Below are 16,371 nucleotides of genomic sequence, written 5' to 3'. Positions count from 1 at the left end.
TAAATATATTTATACATGATCTGTAGCATTCCGCTATGCTTTTGCTTAATTCCCTGCTTGTGGCTATACCATGCTTGCACTTACTTAATGCTTGTGCTGTGCTTAGATGTTGCTTTATTTTGTAGGTAGCCTAGGTCAATAAACCTTTATACTAGATAAGTATTACATGGTGTCAGAAGTGGGATCTCATGGATGTACTACAGCCATCAATCTACTGGGAAGCCAGCTCCCTAGCAGACGAATGGGACCGTTTCCAAGAGCATGCCCACTGATGTTTGCAGGCCCAATGGCAGGCAAAACAGAGAAAACTCTCTGTGTCTACCTACTTATCTGGGCTGGAGCGAAAGGGCGAGAAATATTCAACACCTTCACCGTTGCAGACAAGGAACGGAACAAAATCGAACGATACCTTGAGAAATATAAGGCGTATGTATCACCACAGAAGAGCACAGTTGTTGCACGGTATCTGTTCCAAAAACGAGACCAAACCGAGGCAGAAAGCGCAGAGAAATATATTACTGAGCTCAAGACATTAATGAAACCATGTTCTTACTCGGACACAAATGAAATGGTCCGCGATCGCATAGTTTGTGGAATACTAAACCAAAACGTACGTGAGAAGCTCCTGGCTGAAGGTGATGAACTTACGCTTGAAAAAGCAACCATAAGATTCAGAACCCACGAAGTGACCCAGGCACAGCTTAAAAAATTCCATGGAACAAAGTCTATTCCCATAAAGCAAGAGATTGATGCCATATCACGCTACCCAAACCGGAACAGCAGCAGAAACAAACAGGAAGCAAGCGGCTCAAAGAGCAAACCATGCTACTTCTGCAGCGGAGCATACTTCCCCTCCCATGTCTGCCCAGCAAAGGGCAAGTCATGCTGCGTCTGCTAAAAAGCTCAACCATTTTGCACGAGTTTGTCGAAGTAAGACAGTAAACGTAATGGAAGAAGATACTGTCCGAGTGGACTCCAGTAATGAAACCGTATTCCTGTACTCCATCGAACAAAGCAAAAAACAAAGACGAAGCAGTGATACAGTTGATCAACAACAATCAGATCCCTGTCCAGTTCAAAATCGAAACAGAGGCCCAGATCAATAGCATTCCAAAGAAGTACTTTGACCTCATGACCCCAAAGCCCACCGAGAAACCCACAAGCCAGCGCCTCACCAGCTACTGTGGAGCAAGGATCCCTGTAACGGGAGTCTGCGAATTATCATGCAGCTAAAAAGATAACCTCAGCAGCAGGCAACATTTCTTTGTAGTAGAAACTTCAGCTGCCCCCATCATAGGCTACTGTTTAAGCCTTGATTTGGACCTGATTAAGCTGGTACTGAATGTAAACTCAACATCTTCAAGAGTACCATTCCTAAAGGAAAAGCACAAAGAAGTGTTTAAAGGAATCGGGAACTCAAAGGAGAATGCAACATATACCTGAAAGACGATACCACCTCAACTGTCTATCCAGCCTGGCGAGTACCCACGGCCGTGCAGGATAAACTTAAGCAAGAACTCAGCCGCCTAGAAGACCTAGGGATTATCGAAAAGGTCGTTATCCCAACAGAGTGGGTCAATTTGATGGTTATGGTTGAGAAGAAGGACGGGTCCATAAGACTGTGCATAGACCCGGTGGACCTAAACAAGTCCATCAAACGGCCCCACTATCCCATTCCCACTCTAGACGACGTCACCTCCAAGCTATACGGAGTGAACTTATTTACAAAACTTTATGCCCGTTCCTGTTACTGGTCAATTCCGCTCTCCGAAGATTTGTCTTACCTCATGACATTCAGCACGATATATGGAAGATATCGTTTCAAGCGAATGCCCCTCGGAATCATCTCAGTGGAAGATGAGTTTCAGAGGAGGCTGGAAGATGCCTTTGAAGGCCTAGAGGGTTTCTTCATCATCATTGATGACATGATCGTGTACGGCGCGACACAAGAAGAGCACGATGAACGCTTAGCAGCGGTACTCGAACTTGCCGTAGCTAAGGGTATCCGTTTCAACGAAGAGAAGTGCGAGTTTTCGGCCTCCAGTGTTAGCTACTTTGGACACATAATCAGCTTCACGGGGATGCGGCCATATCTCGAAAAGATTCGCGCCATTAATCACATGCCAAACTCATCATGCCGAGAAGAACTGCTAACCCTCTTTGGGATAATCAACTATCTCGTCAAATACATACAGAGCCTATTCACAAAAAACAAACCACTCCGTGACCTGACCAAAGCAGACCCATTCATCTGGTCAGAGGAACACACCCAAACATTTGAGGACCTGAAATGCTCTATAGTGTTGAACACCCTGTTGTTCAACCATTAGAGCAAGAACATCGAACTCATTGTCGACGCCTTTAGCCACGGGCTCGGCGCCAACCTTTTTTCGGAAGGGCAGGTCACAGCGTGTGCATCGAGATCGCTCAGCAAGACAGAGCAGAAAGTTTCTGCAACTGGAAAAAGAGTTATACGCCATTGTGTATGGCTGTAAACACTTCCAACATTATCTGTACGGTCGCCGCGTTGACGTCACGACTGACCACCGCCCCTTCAAAACCTTTGTAGCAAATCCTATTCACGAAGCCCCACCACGAGTGCAACAATTAATGCTTCAGCTCCAGCCTTACGACCTGAGTCTGAGGCTCCGACCAGGATCCGAAATCCCAGTCGCTGACGCTCTGTCACGCCTCCATCTTAGCGATACAGATCCAAAACTGGAAGAAGATCTGGATATCTATGTACACCACATAGTACGGAACCTTTCAGCCAGCAACCAGAAGCTTGAGCAGATACGGACGAAAACAATGCAGGATGAAACCTTGAGCACCCTAGTCCAAACGATTCAAGGGGGCTGGCCGAGTACTAGAAAAGAGTGCCCAACCAACATCCTAACCTACTGGAACGTCCAACACGAGCTGTCTTTCACAAAAGGCATTCTTCTCAAGGGAGAAAGATTGATCATTCCCAAGAACCTGCAGTTAGCCACACTCTAGCAGCTACATGCAGCCCACCTTGGAACCAACAAAACCAAACAGCGAACAAGGATGTTAGTGTACTGGCAAGGCCTCAGCGCATACATCGAACATCACATAGCAAAATGTCAAACATGTTCCAAGCCCATGCTAAACAACTTGTAGGAGCCAATGATGAACCACAGTATAGAAACGCTTCCTTGGTAAATGATAGCTACAGATCTGTTCGAATGGAATGGCTCCAGCTTCTTAGCAACTGTCGACTATCACAGCCATTTCTTCGAAGTCAACAGACTTATGACGACATCGTCTAACGCGGTCAGAACGCGACTTAACTCCCCCTTTGCTCGGTATGGCATACCATCGCAGCTAATGTCTGACAATGGCCCTCAATTCACTTCTAGGGAATTCATCAATTTTGCCAAAGCCTGTGGTATTTCACTGAGCAAATCTAGCCCCGGGTATCCCAAATCCAATGGACTCGCCGAGAAAGCTGTGCAGATTATAAAAAACATCATGACCTAGGCAACGGAAAACGGAGAAGACCCCTTTCTGGGTCTACTAGAATACCGGAATACACCAGTCGATGGGTTTGCATCTCCTGCTCAACTCCTTATGTCTTGCCAACTAAGATCCATCCTACCATGCACCACACATCACCTAAAGAAGAACGTCTTCCTGACCGAACAGTTGACCCAGCAAAGAACTGAAATGCAGAAACGCCAGAGAATTTACCATGACAAATCAGCCAAGGCTTTAAATCAGCTAAACCCCGGCGACGCAATCCACATTCAGAAAATGCCCGACGGATCGCGGAAACAGGCCGTTATGGTTTCTCATGCAAAATAGCCACGATCGTACTAGGTGCACACAAACGAAGGTACGATTCTGCAGAGGAATTGGAAACACATATCAGGCCGCCTACTTCAAGGTCTGAAAGGAACGAGTTTGCTTCGTGAAGGACTTGACTATGCCATAGTACCATATGCAACTGCCAAGCCACCACCCTCGCCGTTGCAGGTAGACCAGTTCATGACCCCGTTGCCGATACAGGATCGGAATCAAATCCCTACCCTCGGCCAGAGCGCTTCCGCGGTGCCACCCCTAGAATCAAGCGTGACACCAATGACAGCATGCACGATATACGGCTGACTTGTAAGAAAACCCCTGAAACTGAACCTGTAAGAGGGATTTTAAAAGTAGACCTGTAAATAGAGACAGTACGAGAGGAAGAAGAAGGGAACTAGTTAGTGAGACTAGCGCCTTCTTACACATACCTTCGTGAAGACACTTATTACAGTGTGTAAGCCTGCTCACAGTGGATTAGTGGGAGCGAGTGTTGAGTGTTGGTGTAAGAGGAAATACAGGCAGCTTAAATGACAAAAAAGGAAGATGTAGCATTCCGCTATGTTGTGGTAAGGTGTATTTATGGTATTTAAGTGGTGTAGTCGTAGATGCCTTTTATTCTCCCTTTATAGGGGAGATAAACTATGGCCCTAAGGTTATTAAACTTTGGTAGCGTACCTTAGGCTATGACCGAACTAATGAGGTGTATCAGCTGGGTATGTCCGAGGGGCTAAAGGTAGATTGTAGAGAGGTTGGCTATAACACTATATTTTTATTCAATTAACATATAAAAATACCAGATATATATTTTGTACTGGGACTGGCTGTCCCAAGTGGACCAAAAGTCTCAGAAAACTACAATGATATATAATAGGATACTTAGACACTTACAATGATCCGAAAAAATTCCAAGGTATTTCTAAAACAACGGACCAGCGGTCAGTCCGGCATAAAGTTAGTATCAGTCTACCCCTTCCCATAAGATGTATCTTTTATACATTTTTATAAACCACATCTTCCTGTACCCATCCGAAACAATAGCCAGGATGTAGTGATTTCTCAATTTCCCGTTAAGCAGAAACTTGGCAGGATATGTTCCTTATCTTAATAAAAAAGTGGTATTTTTAAACTTTGTATTTGTATCTTAATATATTTTTAATAAATTTCAAATTGACTTAATTAGAAAGGCTTTACCACAATACTCTCCATTTAAAGAAGAATTGTCCCAATTCTCAATGTTTTACTTTTAAAACAACTTAATTTTGTTTACAGCTATTATGCTGCCATCTTTGGGTCATTATGTGCATATACCCGCAATGGGTTTCCTTAGGGTTATGTTTCTGGTCCAATATAGGCCACGTTTTTTTTTGTCGAAGGATTTAAATTTGAAATTCATCCTTGTTTCTCTTTTTCTCTGTCTCTAGGACTGAAAAATACTTTTTTTACCCTTTTTATATGCATCTTATGTTTTAGCTTGACCCCAAGAGGCTTAAGCATTATATTAGTGGTTCTGCTTAAATTAGATTTCAAGTTATATTCAAAATGTTTATGAATTATTTGAGTTTAATTTAATTCCCATTACAATTTAATTTGTTTGTGTGATGTGGTTGATTTACCGTTTATTTTTGGTTGTAGAAATGCCTTGGATAAATTACACATAACATTTTTGGGTTTTTAAATTTTCACATTTTTCCAGCACGAAGCATTTTCACATATTTCAATAATATAAGCTATTTAGGCTATGTAGCACATTCTCTAGGCCTAAATTAAGTTCTGATTCTATCTCACTTTCTGATGAACTTGTAGAAAAGTCTGTAATACTGCTATAGTTTCCAAAATATCAGTTGATCAGGTATGGTTTGGTTTCTGATGGTATGAGGTGTTAGCATCAGGATACATTTGAAGTGGCTTCAAAATTTGCTACTTTCCAAAAATGTGTCAAAAAAATGATTGAAAAAATGGATCCGAAAGGATGTTACGAAAAACTTGATTTCCAAAAAAAGCTAAGGTTGTATTTAAAATAAATATTCACATTAGAATAGAATACACATAAAGCATAATTTGTTACCTATATATATATAGTAAAAAGAAACACTCAAAATTTGTATATATCACTGCATTCTTTTTTTTTAACGAAAGTTGATTACTTTTAATTACTTTCTCCTCTTTTTACTTTTAATATAGAATTATTAATCACTTAACAGATTTTTTCACAATAAAAATATAAATACCTCTTGAATGATATGAAAATAAAAAACACAAATACTCAACATATTAATTCACTATATTTACATGGATAGTTTAGGATTATATATATATATATATATATATATATATATATATATATATATATATATATATATATATATATATATATATATATATATATATATATATATATATATATATATATATATATATATATCAAGATTTTTATCTGATAAGTCCTAACTGCAATTAAAATATTTACAAAACAAAATCAACTCCAACAAATAGAATAACTTTTGATGCACTCTAACTGATAACTGTGATTAGCCTCTATATAAGGGATTGGCAATAGTTCATATAACATAACCTTGCTATTTACATATCTATATTTACAATTTTTTTTTTTTTTTACGTTAACAATTCCCTATTTATTAAAGGTTTTCAAAATACATTTATAACTGTATATATTTTCGCAATTAGATTTGTTACCACTATATAACTTTTCCATATACGACTATATACATTTTCTTATCTCTGTTTTACCGCTTTGGTTCTACTTCGAACCAACTTGTGTCCTTAACTGTCATTAGCTTACTATACGCCTGTTTGTTCATTCAGACTTTTGAGCTTTTTAATTCTTTTTGATTTTTTCTGGTACTTGAGACAGTTTTATAACGTTTTTGTCTGTAATCTCTCTTTTTTCAGCCTTAATGTCCTTTTGGTGTAAGGCTTCATTTAACAGCTTAAGCTAAAAATTTAGCTCTTCGTCTTTTTACCTGTTTTGGCACTATCCATTGACTCGTGCCTGCACCCTGAAGGTTTGCTTACCAGGACTGCCTTCTGGTAGCTCCTATAACGTTTCTAAGTTCTCTTGTCATCAGCTACAGCTAAAAGGACTATTATGAACCTGCACACACAATAATTAATTATATCGTGTAGTATTGCCACACTTTTTGATTTGTGGCCACAGTTTTCTCTTCGGCAATTCTTTTCTCAAACAAAGTGGCCCTTCTGCACGAAATATACCTTGCCTTCTTGCACACAGTAATTTTTTTTTTACATACAAGTGATAATGACTATTTTCACTTTAACTTCCCAACTTTTAGTGGTCTTGTCTTAAGTTTCAACTTCAATTTAAGTCCTTACGGATATTATGTGTATTTTTTTTAATTTTTCATGCCATGTTAGTCATTTTTTCCGAAAACGCCTCCCGCATAAGAAAGCATGATTTTCTCCTGTCTACTTGGAGCATTTCTCCAATATTTCTATTAATCTCGGCCCGAGTTAACCACTGTAACGGTGGCTCCGTAGTATTAATGCTACTTATTTTGTCCTTATTTAGTGCAATTTTTGTACTATTCTCGTTCAGTCAGTTCAATACGCGCGTATAACAGAGTTTAACTGATTCCGTTGCCTTGCCTTCATGCACACGGTAATTTATTTTTTACTTACAAGTGATAATGACTATTTTCACTTTAACTTCCCAACTTTTAGTGGTCTTGTCTTAAGTTTAAAATTCAACTTAAGTCCTTACAGATATTATGTGTATTCTTTTAATTTTTTATGCCATGTTAGTCATTTTTTCCGAAAACGACTCCCGCATAAGAAAGCATGATTTTCTCCTGTCTACTTGGAGCATTTCTCCAATATTTCTATTAATCTCGGCCCGAGTTAACCACTGTAACGGTGGCTCCGTATTATTAATGCTACTTATTTTGTCCTTATTTAGTGCAATTTTTGTACTAGTCTCGTTCAGTCAGTTCAATATGCGCGTATAACAGAGTTTAACTGATTCCGTTGAATTTCTTTTCCTTTAATTTCGTGTTGCTATATTTTCAACTTGAACCCTTCTCTTTTTTTGATTATTTACTTCAATGAAGCCTAAGGATTTTTTTCAAGTCTTTTTCCGCTTTTTCGGTAAAATAGTTTTTGTTTTTAAGCCTATATTTATTTTTTTCATGTTTTTTTCAATAGCCTTGACAAGTTTTTATTCTGATTGCCCTTCTATGGTCAAATTCATTATCTCCTTATTTTTAAGAGGTGGGGGGGGGGGGTCTAATTTCGCAACCTGTATTTTTTTGACATTATTTAAATTTCTTCGTCTGAAAGTGTTCGTGTTAGAAAAGTACTGTATTTTTTTCGGCTGATTTTTAGAACATTTTTAATTATGTTTTGCCCCGCATTTGTTAGTTCTCATTTCTTCATCACATGCAATTTTTACGACATACTGGTTACAGATTTTATTTTAGTTTTAATTAAGATCTTATTTTATTTGCCAAGGAGAGACAACAATTCTCTTTGCAAGGCTACATAGCTTTGAATACGATTTCCACTATCTGTGGTTTATTGATAAGCTTAAATCTGGGAACGTTGTATGAATGAATTTCTGTTCATTACTGCAAATTTTGTTCCGTTGTGTAATGTTATATTTTATTTTCAAAGAAAAAGTGGATACGTTTAGTTTGTGTTAGGGTTCAACGGATTGAGATTTGGGTGTTTGGGTTGACACAGGTGAAAACCAATTGTTTAAACTAGGGATCTCCTGTGCCAATTCGTTTTCTCAGATACAATACATCGCTAGAGTTAAAATTATTACCTTGAACTACTGTGGTTTGATTGTGACGATGAGATTTATTGGTTATTTTTAATTGATTTGTCGTTGGCTTTTACCTCCTGGTAAGTTTTTAGGTTATAATTTATTTTTATATTGCTTTTCGTTTCTTTTACCTGGCACTTTTTTTGCTTTGTAAGCTTATTCTAAGTTTCGCTTAAATCTTTATAGCGCTTAATTATTGTCTTTCAAATTTTTTTTCCTTTTCACCTTGTGTAACTAATATTTTTTTTATTATATCTCATTATAACTAATTATGATAAGATTGCAGCTAGCTTTTACATGTAGTGCGCACTTAATGTAAACTCTTGCTGTCTTTCCCATTATATTTATTTTAAAATTCTTCAAAAACAATTTTTTTTTCAAATTAGACTTAAAGTGCCACCTCAGAGAGTCAAAGCTCAGTAGATGCTTTGCATTTACTTAACAACGAGAGACCAGCAGTGATTGAGCACACTCCAACTTTGCTAGCTTCCAATGACCCTATTTCAGCAGACTACCCTTTTTTTAAATTATCCCCCAAATTATTTTTTTTTCAATATACATATCAAAAGAATCGCCTTTTAATGCTGATTCTGAATATGTATAATTCAATTAGTTTCACTACACCTATTTAAAAGTTACGTGGCCTTACTTAATTTCTTTTATGTAATGTAATTCTTTTTAACATGTCTTGGCAGTACACCATTTGCGAAGTTTTATTTCGTCTCGGAGACAAAATTTTTGCAGGAAGCTATGCATTCACTTTAGATCTGAGCTTATTTATTTTCTGGGAACTTACGAGTCTTTAGGCTAATTTTTTTTTTGAGTTTCTTTTCTACGTGACGATAATAATTTTTACTGGCGAGATATATTATGAAGGAAACTTTGACGTTATTTGCATACCGATTGAAGGAAGAAAAATATAGATATTTCTTTAGAGGCTCGTTACTCGTTTTATTTTTATTTATTTTTTTCCGTTATCATTATTTTATTCAAATATTAATCGGCTGGGGGCCACGCTTGTCCTCCCTTTCTCCGTTTCCTGGTCTGAATTTTTGACTCCAAATTTTTGTTTCTCTTTTTTATAATATTTGCAAGTTTTTCCTTGGTCTCTAAAGTGTGGTTTACACGCCTCTGAATTCGAGCGCGGTTTTGTTGCCTCTCAAATATCTTTAATCTTTGTTTCTCATGATGTTTGGCCTTTTTCATAAGTGATTTAGCTACTTGTGCTGCTGACGAAGGGACTTATTGGTGTCCTTCTGGTTTCTTTACTTTTCTCCATAATTTCTCTCTTAAGGAGGGTTTTCTTAACGATGGCCCAGGTTTAGTTATATCTGTTTCTGTAGAAGAATTATCGGTGTCACATTCTGTTAGCTCGCGTCTGGTAGATGGCGTTGTTTCAAAAAGCTATTTTTGTGTTAAGACTGTTAGTGAGTCTAATGTATGAAAATCAGATAATTCATTGGTCTCTTCCAATTTTTCTTCCTCTTTGGATTTCACCTTTGCTTTATCACGTTCTAAACCATTAGGCTGTGTTTGAGGCTCTTCATCGCTAGTATCCGATGAGCACCGAATATTTTCCTTTTTCTCTTCTTTGTTGTGGGGAGTTTGTAGCCAAGACTGGGCTAAATACTCCTTCCACTCCTCCCAACCTCTATGTTTGTTAAAAAGGTCAAAAAATTCCCATGGTCTTCTGGAAGATACCTGTGAAATTGTTTCCTCTATTTCTTTGTCTAAAGGAATAGGCTCTGATTACCATGGTTATAAAAAAATCCCCTTTTCATTCTATTATGGTTTACTAATTCTTCATCCTAATCATATTGATGCTTTAGAACATATGTTAAGTTATTTGGTAGAATTTTTACCATCCTGTAGGGCCCATCCCATTTCGGTTTTAACTTTTTTGTCCCTTCCAGGTTGGTTTTGTTTGCGTAAACCAAGTCTCCTAAACAATAATTTGTCTTATTTTGCTTGTTCTGTCATATTTTTCTTTTTGTTCTGTTTTCGCATCTTCCAGATTGTCTTTAACTTGTTCCATAGCTTTTTTTTATCATTTTGTATTTCATCTAAGCAAATTCTGGGATCTCTTAGATGTTGTACAAAAAATGGCGTTTCTTTTAAGGAACGTGAAAAAGCCGTATTTACTGCAAATACTACAAATGGTAAATATTCATCCCAATTTTTATTTTCCGCCCTTGCATGTATCCCCAGCATGTAAGCTAATTCCCTATGTTTGCGGTCAACCTTTCCATTAGCTGCTGCCATATAAGACGATGTAAACCATCGTTTCACATCCAGATATTCCGTACTTTCGTCTAATCATTTAGCTCTAAAACATGGCCCATTGTCACTAAGTAAAATTCTAGGAAAAATTCCGTGTTCCAAAAAGAGGCGGTTGACTAAAATTTTCGCAATGGTTTTTGTCTTTTCATCTTTAATTGGAAAAGCGTATAAGTATGAGTTAAAATGGTCAACTACGGTTAGTAAACACCTGTTTCCTTTCCTGGAAACTGGTAAACTTCCTCCTGTTCCCCAAATGTCTATTGACATTAATTCTCCTACCCCTGAGGGGGTGGGGTAGAGATCTAATTCGGCCCTAGGGGTCTTTGGGGGTGACTTTTGTTTGGCACACTCTTGGCAGCTTTGTATAAAAGCTTTTACTTTTGAGTACATTTTTGGAAAATAAAAATTTCCTTTTAGCCTCCTTATAGTTGTCGCTTCTCCCATTTGACAGCCAATCGTTGCATGTGCCATCTGTAAAATTTCTCCTTCCAGTTAATTTTGAATTACTGGAATAATTTTTAAGTCATTTTTTCTATATTCTTGCGATGGTCTATATTATCTTACCGAAAGATTTTGACTTTCATGAAGATCAAAATCATCTAAGTCCTTTAAAAAATGTTTAAAGTGCTCTTGCAGTTCCGTTCCTTTTGATAAAAAGGATTTCATCGCTAAAAACAAGTCATCTTTATCCTGATGATTCGAAGTATTTTCATTAGATAGTATTTCTACCCCTTCCAGTTTGTTCTGGACGGTTGTAATCAAATTTCCTTCCGTATCAGGATTTCGTGATAAATAGTCTGGTAAAATGTTTGTACGGCCCTTTATATATATTGGGGTATATGAATATGCTTGCAGACGTAGTATCCACAGTGTCAGTCGTGCTGAAGTCTTTTGCATCGTATATAGCCAAATTAATAATCTTTGGTCTACGCGTAAAATGAATTTTTTTCCAAGTAAAAATTGTAGAAAATATTCTGTAAAAACGACAATTGCTAAGCATTCCCTTTCAACTGTCGAATATTTTCATTCTGCCTCCGATAGTGACTTGCTGGCGTATTGGGCTATTGATTCTACTGCTTCCGAATTTATGTTTAATAATATGGCTCCAATACCGTACCCCGAAGCATCTGTTTGTAAACAGAAGTCTTGTGACAAATCTGGTAGTTTACGTATTCGTGCCTGTAATAATTGCCTTTTAATTTCATCCAGTGCTTGTTTTGCGTCCTCTGGACATTCGAATTTATCTGATTTTTTCAAAAGGTTTGTCAAAGGTTGCGCTATAGTTACATAATTTTTAATATATCGTCTGAAATAGCTTAACAAACCACAAACTGATCTGCAGCTTCTTTGGTCTTTAGGAGGCTGTAAATTTTCTATGACTGTAAATTTTTCTGGATTTGGTGAAATAGTACCTTGGTTTATCAGATGTCCAAGAAAAACTAGTTTTGGCACTACTATTTTTAACTTTTCTGGTTTTAACTTTAAGCCGGCTTTTTCAAAATTCTGCAGTATTTTCTCCAGTATAAGTCCGACCAAGTGGTCTTCCAGGTTTTCATTAAATAAAATTACATCATCTAAATAAGCCCAGGTATCTTTTTTCCTTCCTGGTTTGTTATCTTTTAATACTAAATTCATTAGTCAAATAAAACAATTTGGACTAAATGATAAGCTAAAAGGTATACGTTCAAATGTGAACATTCCACCATCGTTTAAGATTACTGTAGCTTTATGCTTTCTTTCTGCATCTAAAGCGATTTGCCAATATCCTGCTATTAAGTCAAAACTAGTGTAGTTTTTTGTACCTCCTATCGAATCTAAAATCGTATCAATTCTTGGTAACTTCATTACGTCTTTTACCTTGACGACATTTAGCGCTCTAAAATCTATACATAATCTCCAGGTGTTATCTTTTTTTCCACTATTACTAGTGGAAAACACCAATCGCTAACACTTTCTTTAATTATTCTCTGATCTTCTATTTCCTTTATTTGGCTTTATAGCCATGGTTTTAGATTATAAGGTGTTTTATACGGTGACTTTTTGATTGGAGGGCCCTCTGTTGATATTTTGTGCGTTATTAAGTGAGTTAATCCGTAATCCGCTTTGTGTCTTGCAAAAGTCCATTTAAAATCCCAAAGAATATTTTCCACCCGGGTTTTTACGTTTTCCAGTAAATGTTTTAAATCAAATTTTTGCAAAAAAATCCGTTTTCGACATTCCATACTTTTCTTGTGGTTGCGGTTTTAATGAGGATAATTGTTCGTGGTTAGTGAAATTTACGCTTAATTCTGGACTGTTTAGAGATTTTATTCCTGAATTTGAAATCTTTTCCACTGACCCAAGTTCTATTTAGTTCAGTTTTACTTTATTATTACTTAGATTTGATAGTTTTAAGTATGTGATACCATTTTCAATTTTAATAACATGATTTTCCACGAAAATCGTGGGATATTCTTCGAGGTTGTATCCTCCTATCATGGCGTCCATTGTTCTAACCTTTCCTTCTTTTGTATTTAATGGTGCTAGAACTTGAGCTGTTCCTCCCCCTTCTATTGTGATTTTACCGCTTATTTTCAGGTTATAATTCGAATCGTCACTCTCTTTATCTGTTGTTACGCAAATTTGCCTATTAGTTTTATTTGCCGGGTTTATGGTTATTGTATCGGTTATGGATTCCCATACGATCCCATACTTTCTGATAGCATCTACTTCTAGAATACAAGGGAATGGTAGCTGCTTGCATATTATCACTGTTACGTGTTATTTCTTTATCCCCTGTGCTAAATTTTAATTAACATTCCCCCAAAATTGCCATTCTGTGTTCTTTTACTGATGTCAGGGAATTCGTGCATATACTTACTCAACTTTTGAAGTTATGAAAGCTTTTTTTAAAAACTCTTTCTCGAAATAATGATTCTTACGCATCCATAACTTACACGCATGACAAGTTTTTGATACACTTTCGTTTAAAACAGCGAAGAAACGGTAAATTAATACTATTTTTATTTGTATCGCAAAACTCTAAAGTATATAGGGGTCTTTGTAAGGAAACAGCTATTTCGACCCTTACAGGCTGGTTTCCCTTTTTAAATACCCACTGTTTGCCAACAGTTTCTGGGTTTATCCAAGTTTTCTTCAGCGTTGCTACTTTGACCATGGGTATTGTTAACCATTTGCCTCCTGGGTCTAACTTTAGGAATATTACTATGTGTTTGCCAAGTATTATTTTTTCCCTGCCTTCCGAAATTTCTGCCCCCTGCGTTCTGAACTGGTATCTTGTCTTGTACGTCTGGCCTTCTTTGGGTATTCTATACCAGCAACCTGCTGCATACTGATGTGGTTTGCGACAATAATAGCAATTGATTCTTTCCTATATTGCTTGGTAATTTTCCCTTACTCTTGAAGTCTGTACCTATTTCTATATATTCTTGACTTGTCACTATTTGCTCTATAGTTTTCCTCGGGAGGGGGTGGTGGTTGTCCATAATACTTGGTATTCCAAGTCCTTAAGGATATAATACCATGTAATTTGTCGTCAAATGGGGAGGGGTCAGTCCATGGTGGGAGAGTTTGGCCTTCCTCGTGCCCTTTTGGTTCACGATTTGGCTCCTCAAAGTACCCCCTCTTCTGTCCCCTTTCATATTTTATACTTTCTTGGGATCCTGTGTTATTTATTGACATCTGATCAAACTTTTTCATAGCCTCGTCAATTTTTACCTCTGTTTCCACTAGTATTATAGCCTGCTCTAAATTTTCAGGTTTCCCTGATAATATTAGTCTTAATACCTTTTTTGGTAACCCTTAGGTAAAAGTATGTAGTTGTACTTTCTTCACTGTTTCGTCATTTACGCTTTTCTCTAACTGTAAGCATACAGATCTACAAATTTTGTTGGCATATTCCCTGATACTAGTTGAGGTATTGTACACTACCTTAGTTCTTAGCCTCTTGGAGATGCTTGTCTCAATTAGAGTACTGATGTTCTTGGGCTATTTTTCCTTAATTACCTCAAAATGTTTAAGGGCGCTTCCCTTTAATCTGGATGCAACGCATTGCTCTTTGACCGTATCCTCAAACGATTCAGTTAGTTCGTCGAAAATCTTTAATTTTTGGATAGACTCATCTACATCTGAAATTCCCGCGTATTCCGGTATAATTTTTGCAATTTCAAGTACTGTTGATAGGGAAGTCATTTTTTTTCTCTGGTAAAGCCATTTTATTTCAATCTAATATTTTTATCTAGCCCTCTCGACCCAGTTTATCCGCAATGCCACCAGTTGTGGTAAGGTGTATTTATGGTATTTAAGTGGTGTAGTCTTAGATGACTTTATTCTCCCTTTATAGGGGAGGTAAACTATGGCCCTAAGGTAACTAAACTTTGGTAGCGTGCCTTCGGCTATGACCGAACTAATGAGGCGTACCAGCTGGATATGTTCGAGGGGCTAAAGGTAGATTGTAGAGAGGTTGGCTATAACACAATAATTTTATTCAATATACATATAATAATACCAGATATATATTTTCTACTGGGACTGGCTGTCCCAAGTAGACCAAAAGTCTCGGAAAACTACAATGATATATAATAGGATACTTAGACACTTACAATGATCCGACAAAATTCCAAGGTATTTATAAAACAACGGACCAGAGGTCAGTCCGGCATAAAGATAATTTCTTAAACCATATTGGGCTGACATCACATAAAGAAAGAAAAACGAGCAAAATCGCGGATATTGGCGAATAACTCGCTTTTATGGTTGTTAGGTAGTTGGTTTTAATTCTTTTAATTTTTGGCTTTTATTGATACATCGTTTCGTTTCGCGCTGAAGAAGAGAGGCGTTTGTCCTTTCGAAATATTAAAAAAAAAAAAAAATTCAGTATCTTCATTTGGCCTATAAAAACCCCATTTTTGCTCGTTTTTCTTTCTTTATGTCCGGCATAAAGTTAGTATCGGTCTGCCCCTTCCCATAAAATGTATCTTTTATACATTTTTATCAACCACATCTTCCTGGACCCAACCCAAGCAATAGCTAGGAAGTGGTGATTTCTCAATTTCCCGTTAAGCAGAAACTTGGCAAGATATGTTCCTTATCTTAATAAAAAAAAGTGGTATTTCGAAACTTTGTATTTGCGTTTTAATATATTTTTAATAAATTCCAAATTGACTTAATTAGAAAGGCTTTACCACAATGCTTGTGCTTAATTCCCTGCTTGTGCCTATACCATGTTTGCGCTTACTTAATGCTTGTGCTGTGCTTAGACGTTGCTTTATTTTGTAGGTAGCCTGGGTCAATAAACCTTTATGCTAGAGAAGTACTACAGGATCTGTCTAAACTTTTTGAGGAAAACAAACCAGAGATTTGTTCAAAACAAATCCAAGATAAAACAAAAGAAGCCCCCTTCTTAAGCTACTGATTTTTCAATTTAGGCAAGCTTGATAAGTTTGCAATGTTACCTCCTTTAGAGA

The 16,371-nt window shown here is 37.1% G+C and overlaps 2 protein-coding genes across 2 annotated transcripts in view; both read left to right on the top strand.

Moving 5' to 3' along the window:
- The first annotated feature begins 1,829 nt into the window (after positions 1 to 1,829).
- LOC148944897 (uncharacterized) lies at positions 1,830 to 2,997 on the top strand. Its single transcript, XM_089098887.1, has 2 exons — positions 1,830 to 2,023; positions 2,331 to 2,997. Exons 1-2 carry the CDS (start codon positions 1,830 to 1,832, stop codon positions 2,995 to 2,997), a joined length of 861 nt encoding a protein of 286 aa, XP_088955013.1.
- Positions 2,998 to 7,444: 4,447 nt separating this feature from the next.
- LOC148944896 (uncharacterized) overlaps positions 7,445 to 16,371 on the top strand; it is a 49,549-nt gene continuing 40,622 nt past the window's right edge. The window contains exon 1 of the mRNA XM_089098886.1: positions 7,445 to 7,462. The gene's annotated coding sequence lies outside the window, so the exon portion shown is untranslated. The remainder of the gene's footprint in view (positions 7,463 to 16,371) is intronic.

This window comes from Artemia sp. Qi Xiang Cuo, chromosome 13 (genome assembly GCF_049724085.1).
Source record: "Artemia sp. Qi Xiang Cuo chromosome 13, ASM4972408v1, whole genome shotgun sequence".
Lineage (NCBI taxonomy): Eukaryota > Metazoa > Arthropoda > Branchiopoda > Anostraca > Artemiidae > Artemia > Artemia sp. Qi Xiang Cuo.
The sequence above is the reverse complement of the archived record's forward strand: the minus strand, read 5'-3'. Positions and strand labels throughout refer to the sequence as shown.

Coding starts and splice junctions, on each gene's coding strand:
- LOC148944897 (XM_089098887.1), top strand. CDS start 1,830: ATGCCCCTCGGAATCATCTCAGTGGAAGATGAGTTTCAGAGGAGGCTG. Junction 2,024..2,330: donor ATCCGTTTCAACGAAGAGAA/GTGCGAGTTTTC, acceptor TTCAACCATTAG/AGCAAGAACATCGAACTCAT.